Source organism: Amblyomma maculatum, chromosome 3, assembly GCF_055883805.1.
Source record: "Amblyomma maculatum isolate TAMU_Amacu chromosome 3, ASM5588380v1, whole genome shotgun sequence".
NCBI lineage: Eukaryota > Metazoa > Arthropoda > Arachnida > Ixodida > Ixodidae > Amblyomma > Amblyomma maculatum.
This window is the reverse complement of record NC_139346.1, coordinates 42,338,883-42,360,412: the sequence shown is the minus strand read 5'-3', so window position 1 is coordinate 42,360,412 and position 21,530 is coordinate 42,338,883. Positions and strand designations below refer to the sequence as shown.

Genomic DNA, 21,530 nt, shown 5'->3' with positions numbered 1-21,530 from the left:
CCATTCGTCTCCCCTTTATATATAAACCTGCGCTATGCCACGTGGTCCGCACAGCGTGCAACTGCAGCCGAAGGCGCGAGCCGGTCCCCGTCTCTTCTCTGTCGTGACGTAAGCGTATCACGTGGTGTGACGTCACCATACCACGTGGTCCGCACGGCGTACAACCGCAGCCGACGGCGCGAGCCGGTCCCCCGTCTCTCCTCTGTCGTGACGTCAGCGTACCACGTGGTGTGACGTCACCATACCACGTGGTCCACACGGCGTGCAACCACAGCCGACGGCGCGAGCTGGAACCCCGTCTCTCCTCTGTCGTGACGTCAGCGTATCACGTGGTGTTACGTAGCATTCCACATTCTTTGCACGGTGTGTAACCGTCACGAAGGGCTGCGGTTTACCTCTAGCAATATGCTTCGCATAAAAACACCTCTGGTGGGCAGAGTAGGCAGCACAATCTCATAGCCCTTATCTCCTTGGGCGTTTATCCTGTTTCCAAGGTCAGCAAAGGCCGCTATCGCCGCTGCGTAGGAGCTCATGATACCACGTCCGCACAGAACGGTAGCCGATCGTGTAATCCGCCACGCCCCCGACATTGCACCCGCCACAACTTAAGTGGTGTACGATTACTGTTGTGGCGCGCGTCTTTCTTTTTGTCTTCTTTTTCTTCTCTAGTTTCTCTCTTCTGTCCCCACGAGGCAGCGGAGTTGGCTCAGCTACAGAGCCAGTAGCAGACCCGTGCATTTTATTTTCCTTCTTCCTACAGCCACAACACCACCATCAATCGTCACGACAGGTCATGACATCAGGAATTTATGCATATACGAAGTGGACCCTGCCGGACGTCCTATCCAGGCGCCCATGCAGCGCCTTTCATTTGCCGCTTCCTCGAACGCCGCACCACACAGCAAACAGACGTAGCCCCAGATGTCTAGGATGCGTTAGTACAGCAGGCATCAGCGACTTTTGAAATTGATTTGCAGGATAGAAAAGGCGCAGTATCTGTCGCAATAATTCGCGGACTCGTGTATTACGCCGTAAAGAAAGGGAGAAAAAGAGAGAGTGAATGGAGAGATGGAGATAGAGATGCCGTAGTGGAGGGCTACGACCCATCGCACTATAATGACTGTTGTTGTGTTTGGGGGTGACTGCTCTTGGCCCTACGGGGCTGGGACTGGTAGGTCAGTGCCCTAGCGGCAGAGGCTAGCTTTCCACCGCATTTTTATCTGTTGTAGGTCGTCACTGCACCCGCTACCGATTCGGTGGTGGACGACGGCTGTTGCGACGCGAGTCTTTCTCTCCCTCTTCTTTTTCTTTCTTCTCTATTTTCTCTTCCTATATATATGTGGGCCAATATATGTCTTCGGAGTCCCACCTGAGGCCTCCAGAAAGTTTGGTTTCGTACTCCAGTGACCTGAGCAGAACCCGTTTGATTTTTCAAGAAAAACAGCCCAACACTAAATCCTGTACAATTGTTCAGTAACATGCTAGATATCGAGTGCACTGTTTTTATCACGAGAAAATACGGCGTCGTCATGAAAAATGTCGAAAGGTTTGAATTCACATTTCACAATATTCTGTGTTCTCGGTAATAACAATGCAAACATATCACAATATGAATTGAATATAAGAAGTGACGTCAGCAGCCTTTTCGCACGAATGACTTAAACGGAATCGGTGCAGTGAACTTGCGTTTAACAATTGATCTTATGAGGGCATTTTATAATGTGGTTTCATGCCTTCAAGCAAAACAATTCTTATGCTCGAAAAGACTACGGACTGAAAATAATAACATACGTTGTGAAAATAAATAAATAAATGGTCTGTATAAATAAATAAATAAATAAAACTAATAAAAAGTTTGCGCCAAATCAATTTTAAAAAGAGCCACTTGGTTAAGGCCATATGACGCTTCATTCACCATTGAACTTGCTATGTAGATATGGTTTTGTATACTGCACCCGTGGACTCAACGCGGTTGTTAAGGCCCTAATAAATTTCCACAGGTTACACGCAAAAAAATATTCGTCCCTTATAAGAGGAAAGGCTTTGTTACGGGAAATAACCGACCGTACCAACGCACCCAGCGCGCTACTGTTTCCTTGGTGCTTTCAAGCAATGTCACTGTAGCTGTCGTCGTCAGGAGAAGCTTCTTGTAGCCTGGCCTGTAGTGTAACTTTAATGACATAAAAACTGCGATATACTTGTCTTGGAATTTTGAACGTTGTTAGTCACAAAGAAGGATGCCTAAAATAATACATAAAGGTAAATACTGTATGTTTTCTGAAGTAGCAAATATAAGCGGATACTCTACACTGCTTTTAAGAAGAGAGGTTTGATTTGGCTTCATAGGTTCCCGGGAAAAAACCACAGCACTTGGAGAGGATGAAGTGCCGTTGTGAACAATGCCAAACCGGAACAACATCCTCATGTTCATGTGACTGCGTGCAGCAACAATATGACAATGTTACGAAGACAACCCAACCTCACCGCCTTTCTTTCTCTACCAAGAAATACTGTCACCTAAATAGTGGCTTATACCCCTGTTACACGGGCAGGGTTTGACGCGGTTACGAGAAACCGTGGTTAGCTCAGTCTATACGGAGGCCCAAGTCGTGCTTACACCACTAACCGCGGTTATCGCAAACCGAGCTTGGTGACCTCGGTTTGCGTCGTTACCCGAGGCTATGGCGGCGTCTGTTGACGGAGGCTATACTCGTCGGCGCCCGAGTGCGCGAAGCGTAGGAGCGGGTCTGCTTCGCAATGTTATTCATTTTCCTACTTCACGTTTAACATCGATGTATAAAATAGACAGTGTCTACTGTGCCGCCCGACGTCTTCGGTTACGGCCGACAGCGCAGCGACTGCGTGCTGAAGCCACGTCCTGCCTGCAATATCGTTTGAACTGCTTGTTGCTGAGTGGAACGTCAAAACATGTGTGGCCTTAGCTGTATCATAAAAGTACGCGGGTTTGGAATACTTACCGCACGGGATGCTGCGAGCAGGCTGAGCTACGTTACACTTAACGCGGTAGTGGGGAGCTCGAAGGCGGTGCACGACGGCGCCGAGCGTGACCGTCCCTAGTCGTCGCTATAGGCCTAAATTGTTGCGCTTTGAAGCCGTGTTGGTCGGCGCTTTGGAACTGATCAACGCTGTAGTAAATTGTCCACGTATGAAACTGCTTTATTCTGAACCTATTCTGTCATAGTAAAATATTGATAGTGTAAGGAAGAAGACTGTCTTGGGTCGGTCAGACTCGGCCATAGGGACTTGCCAATAGCCAGAGCGCAGATCCAGGGATGAAAAAAAACTCGGGCCTTGTAAACAATCGATGGCATCGTCAATGCGGGGTAGTGGGTATGCGTCTTTACGTATAATTTTGTTAAGACGGCGGTAGTAAATGCAAAATCTTATGGAGCCATCCTTCTTTTTCACAAGTACCACGGGAGACGACCACGGACTAGATGAAGGCTGAATTACACCACGTTGTATGATGTTGTCGACCTGGTCAGCAATAGCACGGTGCTCCATAGGCGAAACACGGTAAGGGCGCTGGCGAAGAGGGGTATGACTGCCGGTGTCGATGTGGTGAACAACCTTGGTGCACGGCCCAACGAAGTCGTCTGAGCGTCAAACGAAGAACGGAACTGGTTGAGGAGAGCAAACAGTTGCTCACGGTGAGTCGCGTCGAGGTCACTGGCCACACATGATTGAAAAAGGTCCCAACTCGGTATATCGGATGCAGTAATCGGCGTTAGGGAGGCCACGTGAGCTCTCTGTGGTAAACAACCATCAATCTCAAAACGCGAGATGAGGTCAGCAACTTCAATATGACCAAGGCATTCGCCACGAAGTAGCCGGATCACAGCGGTTGAGGCGCTCGCAACAACAATGTCAGCGGCACCGCAGGTAATATATCGATGATAGCAAAGGGAAGAAGGAGGTGACGGCGAGAGGCGAACATGGGAGAAGGCGCAAAAAGAATAGTCGCGTCGAAAGAAAAGGGTAACACACACGGGAACAATCACAGCACAATTGGGCGGAATGTCGGTGTCGTCGGCGACAACAAGTTTGGCGCAAGAAAGAGACGGCGCATGGCCACGAACCGCATCACAGAGCTCAGAGAAGGCGATGTGGGCGCGCGCGCAGTCAATAACAACTTTGTGGCGGGAAAGGAAATCCCAGCCAAGAATTAAGTCATGCGAGCATGACGCTACCACTACAAACTCGATACGTATAAGACGTCCGCGATAACTACGCGCGCTGTGCAATCAGCAGACGGACGAATGGAATCGACGCTGGCGGTGCAAAGAGAGAGTCCAGAAGGCGGGGTGGTGACGTTATGAAGCGAGCGGCAAAAACTCTCGCTAATGACGGAGAGTGGCCCCTGTATTGACAAGTGCAAGTGCACGAACACCGTCAACAAAAACTTCGAGAACGTTCGGCGAAGACAGACCAGGACCTGTGGTAGGTGAAGTGTGCGCAGTTCGTGCCCCAGTAACTGCGGCTGCTAGTTTTCCGAGTCTTGTGTCACGCTGCGACGCCGCATTGGCGACAAGGACCGACGGCGAGGGGGCGGCGAGCGGTGCAGTGGAATGTGCTGGCGGCCCGATTAGCTGTGCGGCTGCCCTGGAGATGTCACCGAAGGTGGACCCAAGGTGTCGTAGCGATAATTGCAGTCAGCCATAATGCGTGCTGGGGCAGAATGCAGACTACGGCGGCACAGGCGGGCGACGTAGCCTGGAATACCGCAGGCATAGCAAAAAGACCGGTTGTCATCGTGCGCCAAAGCTTGTAGGGAGGCATCGTTGATCGGAACCGTGGAGCGACAGTCGGTGGCGACAGTCGGCACGTACGCAAAGAATTGTGGCGGCGGAGGGCGGGCGGTAACTTTTTGTACTGGTACAGGCAGCGGTGGCGTAGTGATAGAAAATCCCCCTCGCATGTATGAGTACCGGGTTTCAAATCCCGGTGCCGCGCAATTCTCCACCGGATTAAAAAAAAATCCGCGTGTCGATGGAATTGCATAAACAGGTTTGGGGTGCGACCTGATGCCGGTGAACACCTCCAGCAACGCACTCCCTCACCAGAACAGGAGTTGGCCACCCTGGTGCAGTAATTGGCCTCTACCTCTCATGATAAGTTCCATAAAACCCTGGCCCTCAGTTACCAGCAGCTGCGGAACAACTGACTACGGCGGTGGTCAGACCTGTGACGCAGCAGGGGGTGCTAAAAATTGCCGGCTCCGCTGGACAGGCCGCCATTGGAAACTGACCCTGGCAACGTTTAACGCTAGAACCCTAGCTAGTGAAGCTAGTCTAGCAGTCCTGTTAGAGGAACTAGAGGGTATGAAATGCGATATCATAGGGCTTAGTGAGGTTAGGAAGCCGAATGAGGCATTTACTGTACTAAAGGATGGGCATGTACTGTGTTATCGAGGCTTACCGGAGAGGCGAGAACTAGGAGTAGGTTTCCTTGTCAATAAGTATATAGCGGGTAGTATAGATGAATTCTACAGTATTAATGAGAGGGTAGCAGGCATTGTAATAAGGCTTAACAAGAGGTATAAACTGAAGGTTGTACAGGCTTATGCACCTACGTGTAGTTATAATAACCAGCCAGTTCAAAGCTTCTACGAAGGTGTAGAATCGGCAATGCGAAAAGTAAAGACGCAGTATACTGTACTAATGGGCGACTTCAATGCCAAGGTAGGGAAAAAGCAAGCAGGAGACCAGGCAGTAGGTGACTATGGCATTCGTTCTATGAATAGCAGGGGGGAGTTACTAGTTGAGCTTGCAGAGCGCAATAACTTACGAATCATGAATACCTTCTTCAGCAAACGGAAGAACCGGAAATGGACATAGAAACGTCCTAACGAGGAGACTAAAAATGAAATTTACTTTACATTGTGTTCAACCCCTGCCATTATGCAAGATGTAGAGGTGATCGGGAAAGTGCGATGCAGTGACCACAGGATGGTGAGGTCCCGAATTAGCCTAAATCTGAAGAAGAAACACAACAGGTTAGTAAGAAAGAAATCCATCAACGAATTAGCGGTGAGGGGGAGGGCGGAAGAGTTCAGCATCTCGCTACAGAATATATATTCAGCTCTAACCGAGGATGGCGACATTACCTTAGAAGCAATGAACAGTAATTTCAGAGATATCATTACTGACTGCGCGGTAGAAGTAGGTGGTAGGATCGTTATAGAAGATACCGGTAAGTTGTCTAAAGAGACGAAAGATTTGATTAAGAAACGCCAGACAATGAAAGCTTCCAATCCAACAGACCAGATAGAATTGGCCGAGATATCGAAGCTAATGAATAAGCACAAGGTGGCCGATATAAGGAAGTATAACATGGAGAAAATTGAGCATGCTGTAATGAACGGGGGAAGCCTTAATGCGGTAAAGCAGAAATTGGGCATAGGCAAAAACCTGACGTATGCGATAAGGCACAAGGCGGGCAACGTCATCACGAATATGGACCAGATAGTCAAAGTAGCCGAGAAGTTCTATACAGATCTCTACAGTAGTAAAGTAGTCAGGACCGTAATGAAATTGGCGGTAGGGAAAAACAGTCGGACGTTCCACCAGTGACGAAGTACGAGGTGAAGAAAACGTTAGAAACTATGAAAAGGGGGACATCAGCTTGAGAGGATGACATAACTACAGATTTGTTGAAGGACAGGGGGGGATATAGTGCTAGAAAAACTGGCCACCCTGTATACGCAGTGCCTGGTGCCATCGATGGTATACCGGAATCATGGAAGAATGCAAACATTATCCTCATTCATAAGAAAGGGGACTCTAAGGACCTTAAAAATTACAGACCAATCAGCTTACTGTCTGTTACGTATAAGGTATTTACTAAGGTAATCGCTAATAGAATCAAGCCAACCTTAGACTGCAACCAAGCAAAGGATCAAGCAGGTTTTCGGAAACAGTACTCTACTATCGATCATATTCATACAATCAATCAGGTGATAGAAAAATGCTCGGAATATAACCAGCCCTTATACCTAGCATTCATTGATTACGAAAAAGCATTTGACTCAGTTGAAACCTCGGCGGTGATGCAGGCGTTGCGAAGTCATGCAGTAGACGAGCCGTACGTGAAAGTGCTGGAAGATATATATAGTAGCTGCACAGCAACCATAGTGCTTCACAAAAAAGTAACAAAATTCCCATAAAGAAAGGTGTTAGGCGAGGAGACACAGTCTCCCCAGTAGTATTCACAGCTTGCTTAGAGGAAGTATTCAGAGACTTCAAATGGGAGCAGTTAGGAATAAGGGTAGATGGAGAATGCCTCAGCAATCTGCGATTGGCTGATGACATTGCCTTGCTAAGCAACTCGGGGGATGAACTGCAAATAATGATAGATGACCTAGACAGGAAACGTAGAAAGGTAGGCTTGAAAATCAATATGCAGAAGACTAAGGTAATGTTCAACAGCCTCGGGAAGGAACAGCAGTTTAAATTAGGTAGCGAAGTACTGGAAGTAGTAGGCGAAAATGTCTATTTAAGACAGGTAGTAACCTCAGATCCGGGCCATGAAAAGGAAATAACAAGAATAATAAGACTGGGATGGAGCGCTTTTAGCAAGCACTCGCAGATTGACTAGGAGCTTGCCGGTATCGCTCAAGAGGAAAGTATACAACAGTTGCATCTTACCTGTACTCACCTATGGGGCTGAAACGTGGAGGTTAACCAAGAGTGTTCTACTTAGGTTGAGGACAATCCAGAGGGTTATGGAACGAAAAATGGTAGGGGCTACGTTAAGAGATAGAAAAAGTGCAGAGTGGGTCAGAAAAATAACTCATGTTACCGACATTCTAATGGAAATTAAGAAGAAAAAATGGGCATGGGCAGGACATGTGTTGCGAAGAGAGGATAACCGATGGTCGCTTCGGGTAGCGAACTGGATTCGAAGTGAAGGAAAGCGTAGCAGGGGGCGGCAGAAAGTTAGGTGGGGTGATGAGGTTAAGAAGTTCGAGGGGTCATGTGGATGCAGCTAGCACAGAACCGTATTAATTGCAGAAATATGGGAGAGGCCTTCGCCCTGCAGTGGGTATAGTCAGGTTGATGATTATGATGAGGTAGAGGCGGCACGACAACAGGGGCGTTGTTGCTCAGTGGTGCAGCAAGAGGTGTGGGCTGTAGTGGAACAGGGTCGACCTAAGGTGTGACAGGCGCTGGCTGGCCAAAACTGGGAAGCGCATCGGCAACCTCCTGCGGGATGGTGTGTCGGATCGCAGGGGTAAGTAGCTGGGCTGTAGATGACGGGCGTGGGCGAGACAAAAGCCCAAGCTGTCGGGAAACCTCATCTCGAACGAAATCATTGATGTGAGCCAAAAGGTCGCTGCTCACAGCCAGGCCAGGGATGGACGCAGCAGGTGCGGGAGAGCGACGAGTGCAGAGGCGTTGCTTGAGTATTTCGTCGAAACTTTGACAAAGATTGTTTACTGAGGCCACTGTGGCTGGGCTCTTTGCCCACAGCATGTGAAATTCATCGACATCAATGCCCTTCATTATGGACTTTATCTTGGCAGCCTAATCCATAGACGGGTGGCACGCTTGCATAAATTCACGACGTCTTCAGTGTAGCTTGTGAAGGTTTCCCCTTCATGCTGAACTAGTACCCCGCAAGGCTTCAACGCGTAGTTTCCGCACTGTCGGACGACCGAAAACGTCCGAGAACTTTGCCTTGAAGTTAGACCAAGTTGACATGTCAGCCTCATGATTTCGATACCTTAGGTTTGCAACGTCACTCAGGTAGAAGATTACGTTGTTGATCTTTATGCGGTCCTCCCAGTTGTTATGACGACTCACCGGCTCGTACGGGGCCAGCCAATCTTCAACGTCCTGGTCGCCCCTCCTGCTGAAAACTGCGGGGTCTTGCTGCCGAATGGCACCGGAGCATGAGATGGACTGCGACGGAGCTGCCACTGGCGGTTGGCCTACCTCGTTTGTCGCCACAGGTATCGTACGCTGCGGAACTCCACGGCGATTGTGCAAGAGTCGACCCCGCACCTCCACCAAATGAAGAGGGGTTTATTGGGGGGTTATGCGGAGCACTGGAGACGGCGACTGGTGACACAAGACGATCGTAAAGCTAAGCACAATCTCGTCCGAACAAGACAGTCCGCGCTCTGTGTGCGTGCGCCAGCTGATCGGCGTCTTTATCTTCGTTAGTGTCGGCGATATATCAGCTTCTTCATTACAACAGGATTAACTCTGGCGACGCTTTACTCGCAGAGCTAGTACAAGCAGATCGGATGAGCCGCAATGCATCTGCGGCAGCTGACTGGAGCAGAAACTTGCTTGTATCGTGGCTATCGCTCTTACCAGCAATTTGCTGCTATTCAGCGATCCTCACGAGTGCTTCATTCGTGATATTCGGCTCAGTATTCCAGACGCCAACAAATTTAGCACGCTTTATTTCGGACGTCGGCGCTAGCGATCCGCCGTGTCGTTCGCGTACTGTTTTTGACAGGAGGGGCCATTATGGTGGTGTTTACGGCTGTCGAGGAGGTGCTGACTTCGTGCGGTGTTTGAGAGCGCTGTTGACGCCTCGTCGGCCGGCACTCCGGTAGTGCTGAAACCAGGTCAGGAATAAGATATTTGTAAATGCATCTTCGTTCCACCGATCACCACGTCGCTTCAGCTGTTGTACTTGATGGGAAATGGCCGCCTAACTGAGTAGGGCGGCGAGCTGTGTAACAACAGCAAACCGCGACTGGCGGTTAACTGTGGTTAAGTGCGGCAACGTCGTTTAAGGTTAACCGTGATTATTACAAAACTCGACAGTTCAGACATTCATGAATTTCTAGCACACTATATGTTGACTAAGGCACTGTACACAGAATGATACACTGTTGTGCAGCTCAACGGTGAAAATTGCGCCAGTAACTGGCGTGAGGGCAGGAAAACTTGGCAACTCTTTCAGTCAGCCATAGCAGGGGCCCTATTGTCGACAATTCGCAATTTTCTTCAAATTGTGACTTACGCGTGGCGTGTGTAGTAGGATGGCGCCAGGTTACGTAAGCACACAATGGGGTTACGCATTCTGAAGAAAAAGAGAAATAAAGTGACAGAAAAAAGCGCGCTGTCGTCTGCTACTATATATTGGCGACAAGTATGAAAAACGACGGCGCTCCTGCAGGAACCGATATTCTACGATGCATTCCGTGATTCGGAAGCCTCGGGTCGCAGTGAGGCGAGTGAAGTATGTTGCGGCGTTTTGGTATCAGTGTGTCACGACATACTTGCGATCGAACATTCGGCATCAGCTACGCACGGAAAGGCTGCGCGAGTTTCAGCTCAAGAGCAAGAATGGCAAGAGAATATTCGCAGTAGGTTGGTGCAGAATGGGAGCGTAAAGAAGGATTTCTGTTCATAAGCGCCGATGACCTCCCACATTCACTTAGCGGCTTTTAAATTCAGGAACTAAAACGTTTAAGGACTTAGTCGTAAACAGAAGGAATCGACAGATTTCCAAAGTAGCTCCAGCACTGAAGAAGAGTTTGCCGGCGCAGCCGGTAATGTCCATCTCTGAGGACAACGCTAGCAGTCTCAAAGTATAAATTACTGTTAGATACTGGCTGTACTACCCACCTTTTTCGAAAAGCCACTTTATGACCAGCTAGCGTCAGGTCACCAAATCTGCTTAAGTTTCTAACATATTGTGTCGGCTTAAGTTGGTAGAGCGCGGAAAGCAGCGCAGAAAGAGGTGGAGGGAAAGATAGAGAGAGTCTTCCACACACACACAACACACGAAGTGGAAGGCATACGCTGGGCCTTACACCTAGTCGGTTACATTTTTATGCGCTGGCGTGCGATAAGCTCTAACGAAACGTAAAAGATGTCCGAGAAAGAGAAACAAACAGAAAAACAGAATGACAGGAAGGTTAATTAGGCGATTCACAGGTTACCGTACACGTGAAGAGGGGGATAAACGGATAATAAGGAAAGAACGCGAAAGATGACTGAGGAAATCATGCTATAAAGCTAGGGCTGCGCCCCGCGCGCGTATTCCTTACAGTCGAAATGGTAAAACGGAAATCAATAAAGGGAGTTTATTTTCAGGCTGTATAAAAAAAAGGAATCAACACAAAATGTCATTCAACTACATCATATGACTACAGCGCATCTTCATAATATGCTCCGGTGTACTTATTTTTTTTTTCTAAAAAATAAGAAATTAGTGAGCACGCATGCATATTAAAAGAAAACTTTATATATGAAACACATCACCTGTGGTAAGCAAACATGTGCTATGTACATGAAAAATACATTCCTTTATTAAAATAGAAGCTGCGAGTATTTTTGCTTGCTTTGTTCATCGTGGAAAGGCTGTTCAATTCAATAACATTGCAGTGAGTGCACAGTACAAATCAAAAAAGGCAGTGTTTAGGGCCGACGTTAAAGAAAGTCTTTGGTGATCCCTCGCTGCCTGTCACGCGACGTTCTTGCACAACCATCGAATCATATGACCCCTCAGGTTGTACTCACGAACCGATCAGACAGATAATTAGAAAGCATAGCGGCGTTCTCTGAAATTCATGATGGTTTGGTGGGCGCTATTTAACACAGAGACAAAGGGAAGAAAAATGGGACTGGTGCCTTTATTTCTCTTCTTTTCTTTGTCTTTGTGTTAAAGAACGCCCACGAAACCACCAAGGACAACCTAAAACTCACCCAACTTCCCCTTCTGTGGCTTTCTGAAATGCCTCGTCTCGCGCAGATCAACCGCTTGAATTAGCTGGCCGCATTGCTGCTTTTGGAAACGACTACGCGGATCGATGGTTTCTCTAAGAGAGCAAAGCATTTGCAACGAGAGGGTAGCTACGCCCCTCATGCGGCTGTAAATGTGCTACTTTATTAATAATCATCTAAACTTATGACGTCGTTTCAGTGCTTTCTGCAATTACAACAAGATATTTCAGCTTACTTCACCACCTACCAAACTTTCTACCAAACTGCGGTGAACTGATAGCCGCCCATACTGCACGTCGAATTCGCCATTTGATTAACGGCTGCCTCAAGTGGTTCAAAATGAGGCGCCCAACTTTTGTCACTTGCAGCAGTGGCAGAACATCCTCTGCGTAATGAAACGTCATTTTGACGTCATCATTAAATGTTTATGCATGACGTATTTCCCGCCACACAACGTCAGAACTCAGATTTTCGGAGTCGGCTCTTGATAGTAGGCGGTTCATTTCAGCTCATTCGTAATACAAAAGCGTAAGTGCTTCTCTTTTAATCATACATACCTCTGTTTTCCCTGCACAGTTACTTATATATACCTTCCATGCATCATGAATGATACTGTTATATATCCGTTTTTACGCTCATGTCATTTGTACGTCACCGCAAAAGCCATTTCGACACATTAAAATTTCGCGCCACAAATTTGAAACAAGTCACTGTTCTGAGAACCAATCAGAGAAAAAAAATGGCGCTGAACGGCGGCCATGTGTGTCGAGAATAGGGCCCCAGGTTTGATGTGGTCTGTTCAGCAATTTAAGTGGCATTTCAATCAGTAATATAACGACATGAAGTTGGACTGAGTGGCACCACTAGCGCAGACAGGGACTCATATATTGTCTCAATCGCGGCCATTTTGATCAGATAAGTTTTCTCTTCCTCCGCAGACAATAGGAGGAGCGCCACCTGGAGGACGTGAGCCAACCTACTTCCAAGGTGATTTCAGACCATCCATGCGCAAGGTTCAGCAGGAGGTACTGCAGCGCCATAATGAATACAGGCAGCAACATGGCGTTCCTCCTCTGGAACCGGACGAACAGGTGAGCGAGTTGAGGTGGCGGCTTTGATCCATGAAAATGTCAGACGCCAGCCGCTTGTTTTGAGGGTTCGCATGAGTGAATAGAGTACCGAGCGCTCCTACGTACGGGCCAGAATAGAGAGAAGCAAGCGGTCCTTCGTGGTCTGCGTTTTCACTCGTCAGGCTCAAATGATAAGTGATTGTTCAGATGTTGTGTTTATTCAGGTCTTTTTGCAAGCTTCTGCTTTATCGTCCACCAGATAACTACATTAAATTAATTACCCGTTCTATGCTCATGTTCCTCGCTATGACCAAGCGCACATTCATTGAAAGAGATAATACATTTATACAGTGTACCAAGTTCGCTATAGCATGCCTTGAACTTTAATACATTTGGTGTCAGTTGTAGAAAACGGTACCTTACCTCATTTTTTTTTTGTCCGCGAACCTTTTGGACGAGAATTTTTGGTCTTTCTTAAAGGACGAAAACTCTTTCTCCTAAAATCAAATAACAGCTAGCACTAATCTCAGAAGCTACGTGTTGCTAACAATAATTTAAATCATATTTAACTCACAGGAAGAAAATTCCAGTGGGTCAATTATTGAAGTGAATGCATTCTTTTGCACTGTGGCTGTGGCTAATTCATGCAGGAAGTTTAGACGACGTGCCTGACATGCTTGCTCTTTGGTTTCCTAGCTGAACCGATATGCTCAAGCGTGGGCCAACTATTTAGCCAAGACGGGAAAGTTCAAGCATAGGAGTCAGCACAAATATGGAGAAAACATCTTCATGTCATATAGCAGCGCCCCTAAACCAAAGTTTACCGGTCTCGGTAAGTCCTTTTTAGACGTATAATATTCGTTACATATTTTTTACTCGGGTGTTGGTAGAGCGTTCTAAGACACGCAACACGAAGTAAGCGGCGTGCACTTTGGAACGCACTGCAATCATGTATTTGATTAGAGTTCAGGATCATATAGGTTATTTGCACAGAATGTTCGAAAAAGAAGCGGCGTCCGAAAATTCCGAACCGCTAACAGGGCTCCAGCTAACCCTGCCGCAAGCAAGCAGCTTTGTCCCTATAGCTTTCACAGTAAGCAACCGATGCACCGCCGCGCACAAACGGCTTCAAGCGAGACACATGAACAATTTCAGTTCCACGGTGGCGTCGGTCGGCTGGGGGATCAACAGGTGTGACTTGGTAGTTTACTGGGGAAGTTTGGTTGATGACCTTGTAGGGACCAAGATAGCCGCGCTGAAATTTATCACTAAGACCAGGGGTATGCAGTGGTTTATAGAGCAGTACTTCGTCACCAGGACGAAAAGAGACCACACGATGCGTCGAACCGTAGCAACTCTTGCGGTCTTGCTGGCACGCTTCTGCGTTACGGCGGGCAAGATGACGGCATCTGGCCACACGGGATAAGAACTGGGCTGGTAATGATGAGGAGTAGTTGGGCGTAGAGAAGAAGGAAGTGTCTATCTAGGATTGTAGTGGGAGGACGGCCGAAAACGAGGAAAAATGGAGTGTAACCGGTAGTCCGCTGTACTGCAGTATTATAGGCGAATGTGCCAAATGGTCGAATAGTATCCCAATTTTGATGATCCGGTGTGATGTACATGGATATCATGTCCGATAGGGTACGATGAAATCGCCCAGTCAGACCATTAGTCTGGGGATGGTAGCTTGAGGTTGTCTTATGGAGAGTGGATAACGCATGAAGAACTTCGGGTACGACTGTCGATAAGAAGGCCGTCCCGCGATCACTTAAGAGCAATCGAGGAGCGCCATGACGCAATACAATTGATCGCAAAAAGAAATTAGCTACCTCTTCAGTGGAACCAGTCGGTACAGGGGCTGTCTCAGCATAGCGTGTAAGGTGGTCGACAGCTGTAATAATCCAACGGTTACCCCCATCAGAGAGAGGACCATATAAGTCGATGCCGACTACGTCGAATGGCGTGGCGGGACAAGGATGGGGCTGTAGGAGGCCAGTGGGGGAAGAAGTCGGCCGCTTGCGACGTTGGCACAGATGGCAGGATGCAACGTATTCAGCTACGGTGGTAGACAGGCCAGGCCAAAAGAATCGTCTTCTCACGCGGTCGTATGTTTTGTCAAAACCAAGGTGACCTGCAGTAGCGTCATCGTGGAAAGCCGCTAGTATACGTGGGCGAAACACACGCGGTACGACTGGGAGCCAGCAAGTTAAATCAGGATAATACACGTAGCGGCGTAGTATGCAATCTTCAAGCTTGAAATTGCGAAGCTGTCGGCGAAGACTAGCGTTGGGTGGGATCGAAGCGCCGATAAGGCGTTCGACGATGGGCCAGCAGTAGGCATCAGCTAATTGCTGCGAGTGCAGAGCGTGTTTTTTATCAGAGCCGTCAAAAGAAACTGTTGAGATAAGGTTCGGTGGAAGCGATGGTCGGCTGTGGTCAGAGGTGGAAAGTCATTGGAAAGAAAAACAGCAGGCTGATTCCGTAACTGGACAGCGAGAAAGAGCGTCGGCATCTTGGTGTTGGCGACCCGATTTATAAACGACGTCGAAATCTTATTCTTGCAAGCCTAGAATACAACGGCCAAGTCGGCCTGTCAAACTGTTCGGTGAAGATAACCAGCAAAGATCATGGTGATCGGTCACAACTGTGAAATGCCGACCATATAGGTAAGGGCGGAACTTCTGAACAGCCCAGACGACAGCAAGACATTCCTGCTCGGTAATGGTGTAGTTTTTCTCAGCTGGAGTCATGGTCCGACTGGCGAACGCAATCACTTTCTGACGCGAAGTTGCATCGCGCTGCAAAAGGGCAGCGCCAAGACCGTGACCACTGGCATCAGTGTGCATGGTGGTAGGAGTGCTGTCGCTGAAGCGGCCAAGAACGGAATCTGATGTGAGGGCGTGCTTTAGGTCGGCAAAAGCATTGTTGCACTGTTCAGTCCACACAAAAGGGCTGCGCGCTTTAAGTACTTCATTACGTGGCACAGCAATTGTTGCAAAATGCCTTATTATTGCCAGAAATAGGACGCCAGGCCGAGGAAACTTCTCAAATCATTAGTCCGTTGCGGACGAGGAAAGTTCAAGACCGCGATTATTTTTTTGGGTCTGGACGAATGCCGTCATGGCTAATGATAGTTTGCATGATTTTGATTGCTTTTGCCATAGATTATGTTTTGCTGCGCAAACATTCGTATAGTTTTCCTTTCAGTTGAAGATGAGCTGTGGCATCACAATAATAATTCTTACTTCTCCAAATTGTGAACGGTCGAAGTGTTTCCAGTGCAGCTAAATAGCTCTTTCTAATCCCTGCCCCCAGCATAGTCCAGGGGAACGGAGCATCGTCTAGCCGCTTTCGTGTGACTTTTTCCCTCCTCCTTAGCGTTCTGACGTACACGCATAAAACAGGTAAAGCCAAAGACCAAAATTTGTATTTAAAATTTGTCCGATGATGTCGACGTCATCCGTTCGATGCCTTGCAGGTTAGAAAAACGACGATCATGCCTGTGGTATATGGTGGGGTACCGTTCCGCAAGGCTGTGATGCTCCGATCGTGTCTGAAAGATTCACCTGAAATCAAGGTCGACAGCTACTGCATGTTGACCATGCTATAAATTACCTCAAACAAAACTGCCCAATAACAATAAGTTTTTCCTAAGCGAGAAATAAAGTGGCGGTAATTTATTTCAAGTCACAGTAATGTAATCATGTATCTCAAACAGCGGTCGGCAATGCGTGATTCCGTTCTCTCAGCGGTAGGGCCCTCTGAGCAGCGTCAGCTCTCTTTCTTCCAATGCCGTTCTCCATAAAATTCAATCCCTAAATGAGCGAAGAATTACCTGCAGAGCAAACACTTTCTTTTTTCAAACTCAATAGCAACACAGTAGGTGTTAAGACTTATTCACAAATAAGGGATTGAGCCGCAAGAGGTTAAGAATCGACTGTTGGTCTACTTGGTACATTATAAGAGTAGATACATGGCGCAACAGCGCCTTGTTCGTGTTTACATCTTTGTTCCGTCCTGTTCATTATGTGCCGTGTATCTATACACCGCAAGCCGGAAACTATCCAATACGTTTTCTTAGACTGTTGGAAAGCCTGCCACTCCTGGGATCTTCTACAACGAACGATTAGAAAATAACTTACCGTGGATACGCTGGGAATTAGTTTTTGCCTTTTGAAGGCGATGATCGGCTACGGCTGTTTATAATCATAGGTTTTGGTCCTTTACAGTAATTGGCGACCCAGAATGGCTTTCAGGCGTGCAGACACTGGTGCAAAGAAAATAACGCAGTAATTTCGAGAATCCGTTGGTATTTTTATAGCTGCTTTCAGGACACAAGAACTGGTGTCTGAGTGGCTTCTGAGAATTGAAGTGCTGATAGACATGCGCGAATTTTATTAGATCACGTAGCCCGAGATGGCGTGGTTTTTTAACCCGTTGTGTATTTTTCACTAAATAATTTGTATGTGAAAATGAGGTTTAGAACTTGACAATAAACAAAATATTTACCTCTGGATTCAAAAAATCTGTTCGAATCCTCTGAGTGAAATTGTTTTCGGAGTTTTGTTCAGATTCACGACATTCAAAAAAATTACAAACATCTTCCCTGTGGTGTGTTCCCCTTTAGGTTGCATTATGTGATGTTTTAATTCTTAATAGCTGCGTAACAAGCCGTGGAGAAAGCCAAGAGGGTGCGATATAGGAACAGTTACACTAGGTTGTTACCTTTACCGAAATCATTTCCTGCCTACAGTGGGTGTATGATACTTTTAGGTTTCGTCCAGAGACACATCTCAGTAATAACAGCCCTTTAACTTGATGACAGATGGCAAGTAAGGAGAAAGACGTTGCGGGACTGTACCTTTGGGAGAATAGAATTACGCGTGTACAATAGGCAGCGAAACACTAGAATTGGTAGACTAATATGCATACTTAGCTGAGGTAAAACCTGCAGAACCGACCAGGAAAGGGAAATAAGCAGGATAATGGCATTAGGAGAGAGCGCATTGGCAGGTACTCACTGATTATGACTAGCAGCCTACCGGTATCGTTCAAGAGGAAAGCATACAACAGTTGCACCTTACCTGTACTCACCTATGGGGTTGAAATCTGGCGGCCAACGAAAAGGGTTCGACTAAAGCTGAGGGCAACGCGGAGGTATGGAACGGAAATGTAAGGTTTACCATTATGAGATAAGAACGTGCAGATAACAACGTGCAAATCAAATTGATGGCATTCTAGTGGAAATCAAGAGAACAGAAGGACATGTGCAGGGCATGTATTGCGAAGGGAGGACAACCGATGGCCGCTAAGGGCAACAAATCGAATTCCAAGGGAAGGAACGCGTAGCAGGGGGCGGTAAAAGGTATTTGGGCAGATGAGGTTAAGAATTTCGAAAGGGTCAACTGGATGCAACTAGCACACGACCAGGTTAGTTGGAGTATAATGGGAAATGACTTTGCTCTGCCGTAGGTATAATGAGGCTGATGATAATAATGATTATGTGGCACTTTATTGAGAATATAGGGTAGAACGAAATGAATATGGCTACACAGTACTAAGTGCAAGTAAACAAAGACTGGACGGAGCCGCAGTTTGCAAGCCGAGACGTTCGACAAGGCGACTTTTCTTCTGGGCCGAGAGAAATGCAAGTCCTCTTGTAGAAACGTCTTGGCTTGCGAACTGAGGCTCATCTCAGCAAATGTTCAGTTCTCGTTCATGCCATAGAAAAGTTACTTAGAAGCGTATATACACATAAATCTAATTATTCACTTATGTTAATTATCGTCTCCCTAGTAAGATGAGCGGCCCCTGAAGGTGATATAAACTACTTAGTGCAGATGCAGGCGCCGGGAAAGCCCAAGGAAAATTACCAGCTTCGTTCTGTGGTGCCGGTTACGTAAGTATAATATGCGTACATGACGTATCGTATATCGTTGCTCTCGTTTTCACAGCCACTATAGCAGTGTGGCAAGTAGACAATTTCCATCGGCCCACTAAAGCCCACGCAGCATCCCACACGCATCACACAGTGTAAAATTGCATACTATTTACCTCGAGATCTAGCAGAGTCGACTCCTTGAGGCGCAGCGCTGAACCCTACTCAGTGTGATTAGACTGCCTAGAATATACCGCCTGGTGTGCCATCCGAGGGCAGCGATGAGGCACCGAAAGCAATGACTGCCAGTGGCTGCCACAAAAAATCACTGGTTATAGGGTGCGGGATGGTTTTACAGCGGCGAATCAGTGCCTGGAAACGAAGCCGCCGACGCGTTCACCCGAGATATCTACCAGCGGACGAACAGGATATCGACAACGCAGAACACGAGGAGGGGTTAAACACCTGACATGAGGTCTATAAATGCTACAAGCTCATTAGGAAAACATTTTCTACTCTACATAAACAACAACGAAGAGGCCAAAGTCTTCGCAAACTGGAGGCCGTGAATTACTCCAACCAAGTAAGGCTGTACCATTTCAAACTAGAGGACAGACAACACAAAAATTGTAAACAGTGCGGATAGAGAGGTACACTAGACCACATAATCTGGCAATGCCGCTTTTCGCCTTGGGCAATGGCCAACATTCAAGACACGGAAGCTTGTGAGTCCCTCCTACAAAGCGAAAATATTGAGACCCAAAACGAAGTCATTCGCCTGGCCATGAACAATACGCATATTCTTTCACACTTCTATTTGCAGGGTCCCAGCCTCTTATTCGGGCCTGTGTACCTATAAGTGGGAGAGTAGATGAGCCTCCGATATCAGTGGCAATAAAGTTTTCAATCAATCAATCATTTAGGAGTATGCGTTTCTGCCAGGAAGTAGGCCGAGGCGAACTCAATCCAATCGCGAGACTTCTTCGGCATATGTGGGCCTTCCATCTGCCCGGTTAATGTCTTTACCCAATTAGCAACTAGTGCAGCGTCAACCGAGGCCGTGAATAAGGACATAATTCTAACGCTTGAGAGGTCCATTCCGGCACATCGATATTAAGCATGCCTGTTCTTAGAAGACTGCTTTATCTGGACATTCTTGCGATGCTGCCTTTTGATTAGTAATCACTGTCACAAATGAACGCACATTAAAAGACACACGTAAGATAAATGAAACGCACCAACAAAAATGCGGTCTTATGCGCAAGGCAACACCACCTGCACAAGTGATATTGTCTGCTAAGAGAAAACATCTGCTAAACAAGGTCGTTCGCTTAGGTTAAGCTTCCATAACCTCTCTAGACACGTTATCTTTATGTGTGAGCTTATTTTATGGAAACGTAAGGCGACACTTACGTCAGTCATCAATCAGTGGTTGTGTCGAACAAAGAACTGGACTTTTTTAGGATTGTCTTTGTCGGCTGATAAGTTTTTGACGTGAATATATAAAAAAAGTAGGGCCTGCTTTTTGTGCCAGTGTTGGATGTGGACACATGAGTTTCATTCCTTTGCCACACGTGGGTGCTAGATTGCTATGCTCGTTTCTTTACTTTTATGTATTTGCCTTCAATTTCTATTTTATTTATTATTGTGAAAGCAATACTACTCCCATTTTCAGCCCTTCACGTAGTCACGGTCGGTAGGCACTTTTGACCTTTAATTACCATAGATGACTGTGACGTCATACCAGCTGCAAGAGGTGAGCTACCAAGTCGAGTCGTCGAGTTGAGGCGGTCGGTAGGCACGGCGCGCGCGGATGAGATGATCACGTCACTGCGATGTCATACCAGCTTCGAGAGATGAGCTACTAAGTCGAGTCGTCGGGTGGCGGCGGTTGGTAGGCACGGCGCGCTGACGCTGGAGACGCGCTGCTACCGAGTGGAGGCGCTACTGACACCTCTTTTCAAGCAGTTGAGGAGGAGGAAAACGATGGGTATATAAATGCTGGCGCTTGCGATTTATTTGTTGTAGACCGTCACTGCACCCGCCACTGCTTCGGTGGTGGACGACGGCTGTTGTTGCGGCGCGCGGCGCGTCCTTCTCTCCCTCTTCTTTTTTCTTTCTTTATTTTTTCGTTGAACTCTCTAGGAGAGTATACCAACCACCACACAAATCACTAACAAGGCAACAAGAAATTGTTTGGAGGAAACAAGAAACCAACTCCTTCCCCAACCCTGCGGTTTACTCACACATATTTCCGGAGAGCATAAGCTCATCATTCACTAAGTGCGGAGAGAACGCCGACCTTAATTATATCCTGTGGGATTGCTCAGAGGATCCGCCTCCCAAGAATCTCATAGAAGCTCCCTCACTTGAATCTTGGGAGGAAATGCTGCGTAACGCGAGCCCCGATATACAATTGGACGCTGTAAACCGCGCTGAAGAAGTCGCCGCAGCCACCAGCTGACGGCCACTTGGCTCTTCGCTTAGACACAATTTCTATTTTATTTGTACTCTGCAACTGAAAAAAAAAAACATGAAAAAAGAAAGGGAGCCTGGACCAGCAAAAGCTTTGCCGGGCTTAAAACCAATTAAAAATAAATAAAAGGGAGCAGAAACTCGAGATAAAAAAAAAACACTTTTTTAAAAAACGAAAGAAGGTATTAAAAAAAAACTAGGTCCATGTCGCAAGGTGGTCCACGCTGGCTTAAGAAGATTATAAAGAAAAACACAGAAGGTAGCATCCAGACGTGCAAAATGAAACAATAGCTGGAACCAAAACCAGAAAAGAAGGAAACAGCAGCAAAACAACGGTCGTACAAAATGACAAATAACGTACGAAGAGAGAGGCAAACGTACAAACCCCAAACCTTA

At 47.1% G+C, this 21,530-nt stretch overlaps 1 protein-coding gene across 1 annotated transcript in view; it reads left to right on the top strand.

Annotated features, from left to right (window-relative positions):
* LOC146194651 (Golgi-associated plant pathogenesis-related protein 1-like) overlaps nucleotides 1-21,530 on the top strand; it is a 56,536-nt gene that overhangs the window by 18,007 nt on the left and 16,999 nt on the right. The window contains exons 2-3 of the mRNA XM_084597487.1: nucleotides 12,650-12,802; nucleotides 13,478-13,613. Of these exons, the coding sequence (XP_084453613.1) occupies nucleotides 12,650-12,802; nucleotides 13,478-13,613 (289 nt within the window). The remainder of the gene's footprint in view (nucleotides 1-12,649; nucleotides 12,803-13,477; nucleotides 13,614-21,530) is intronic.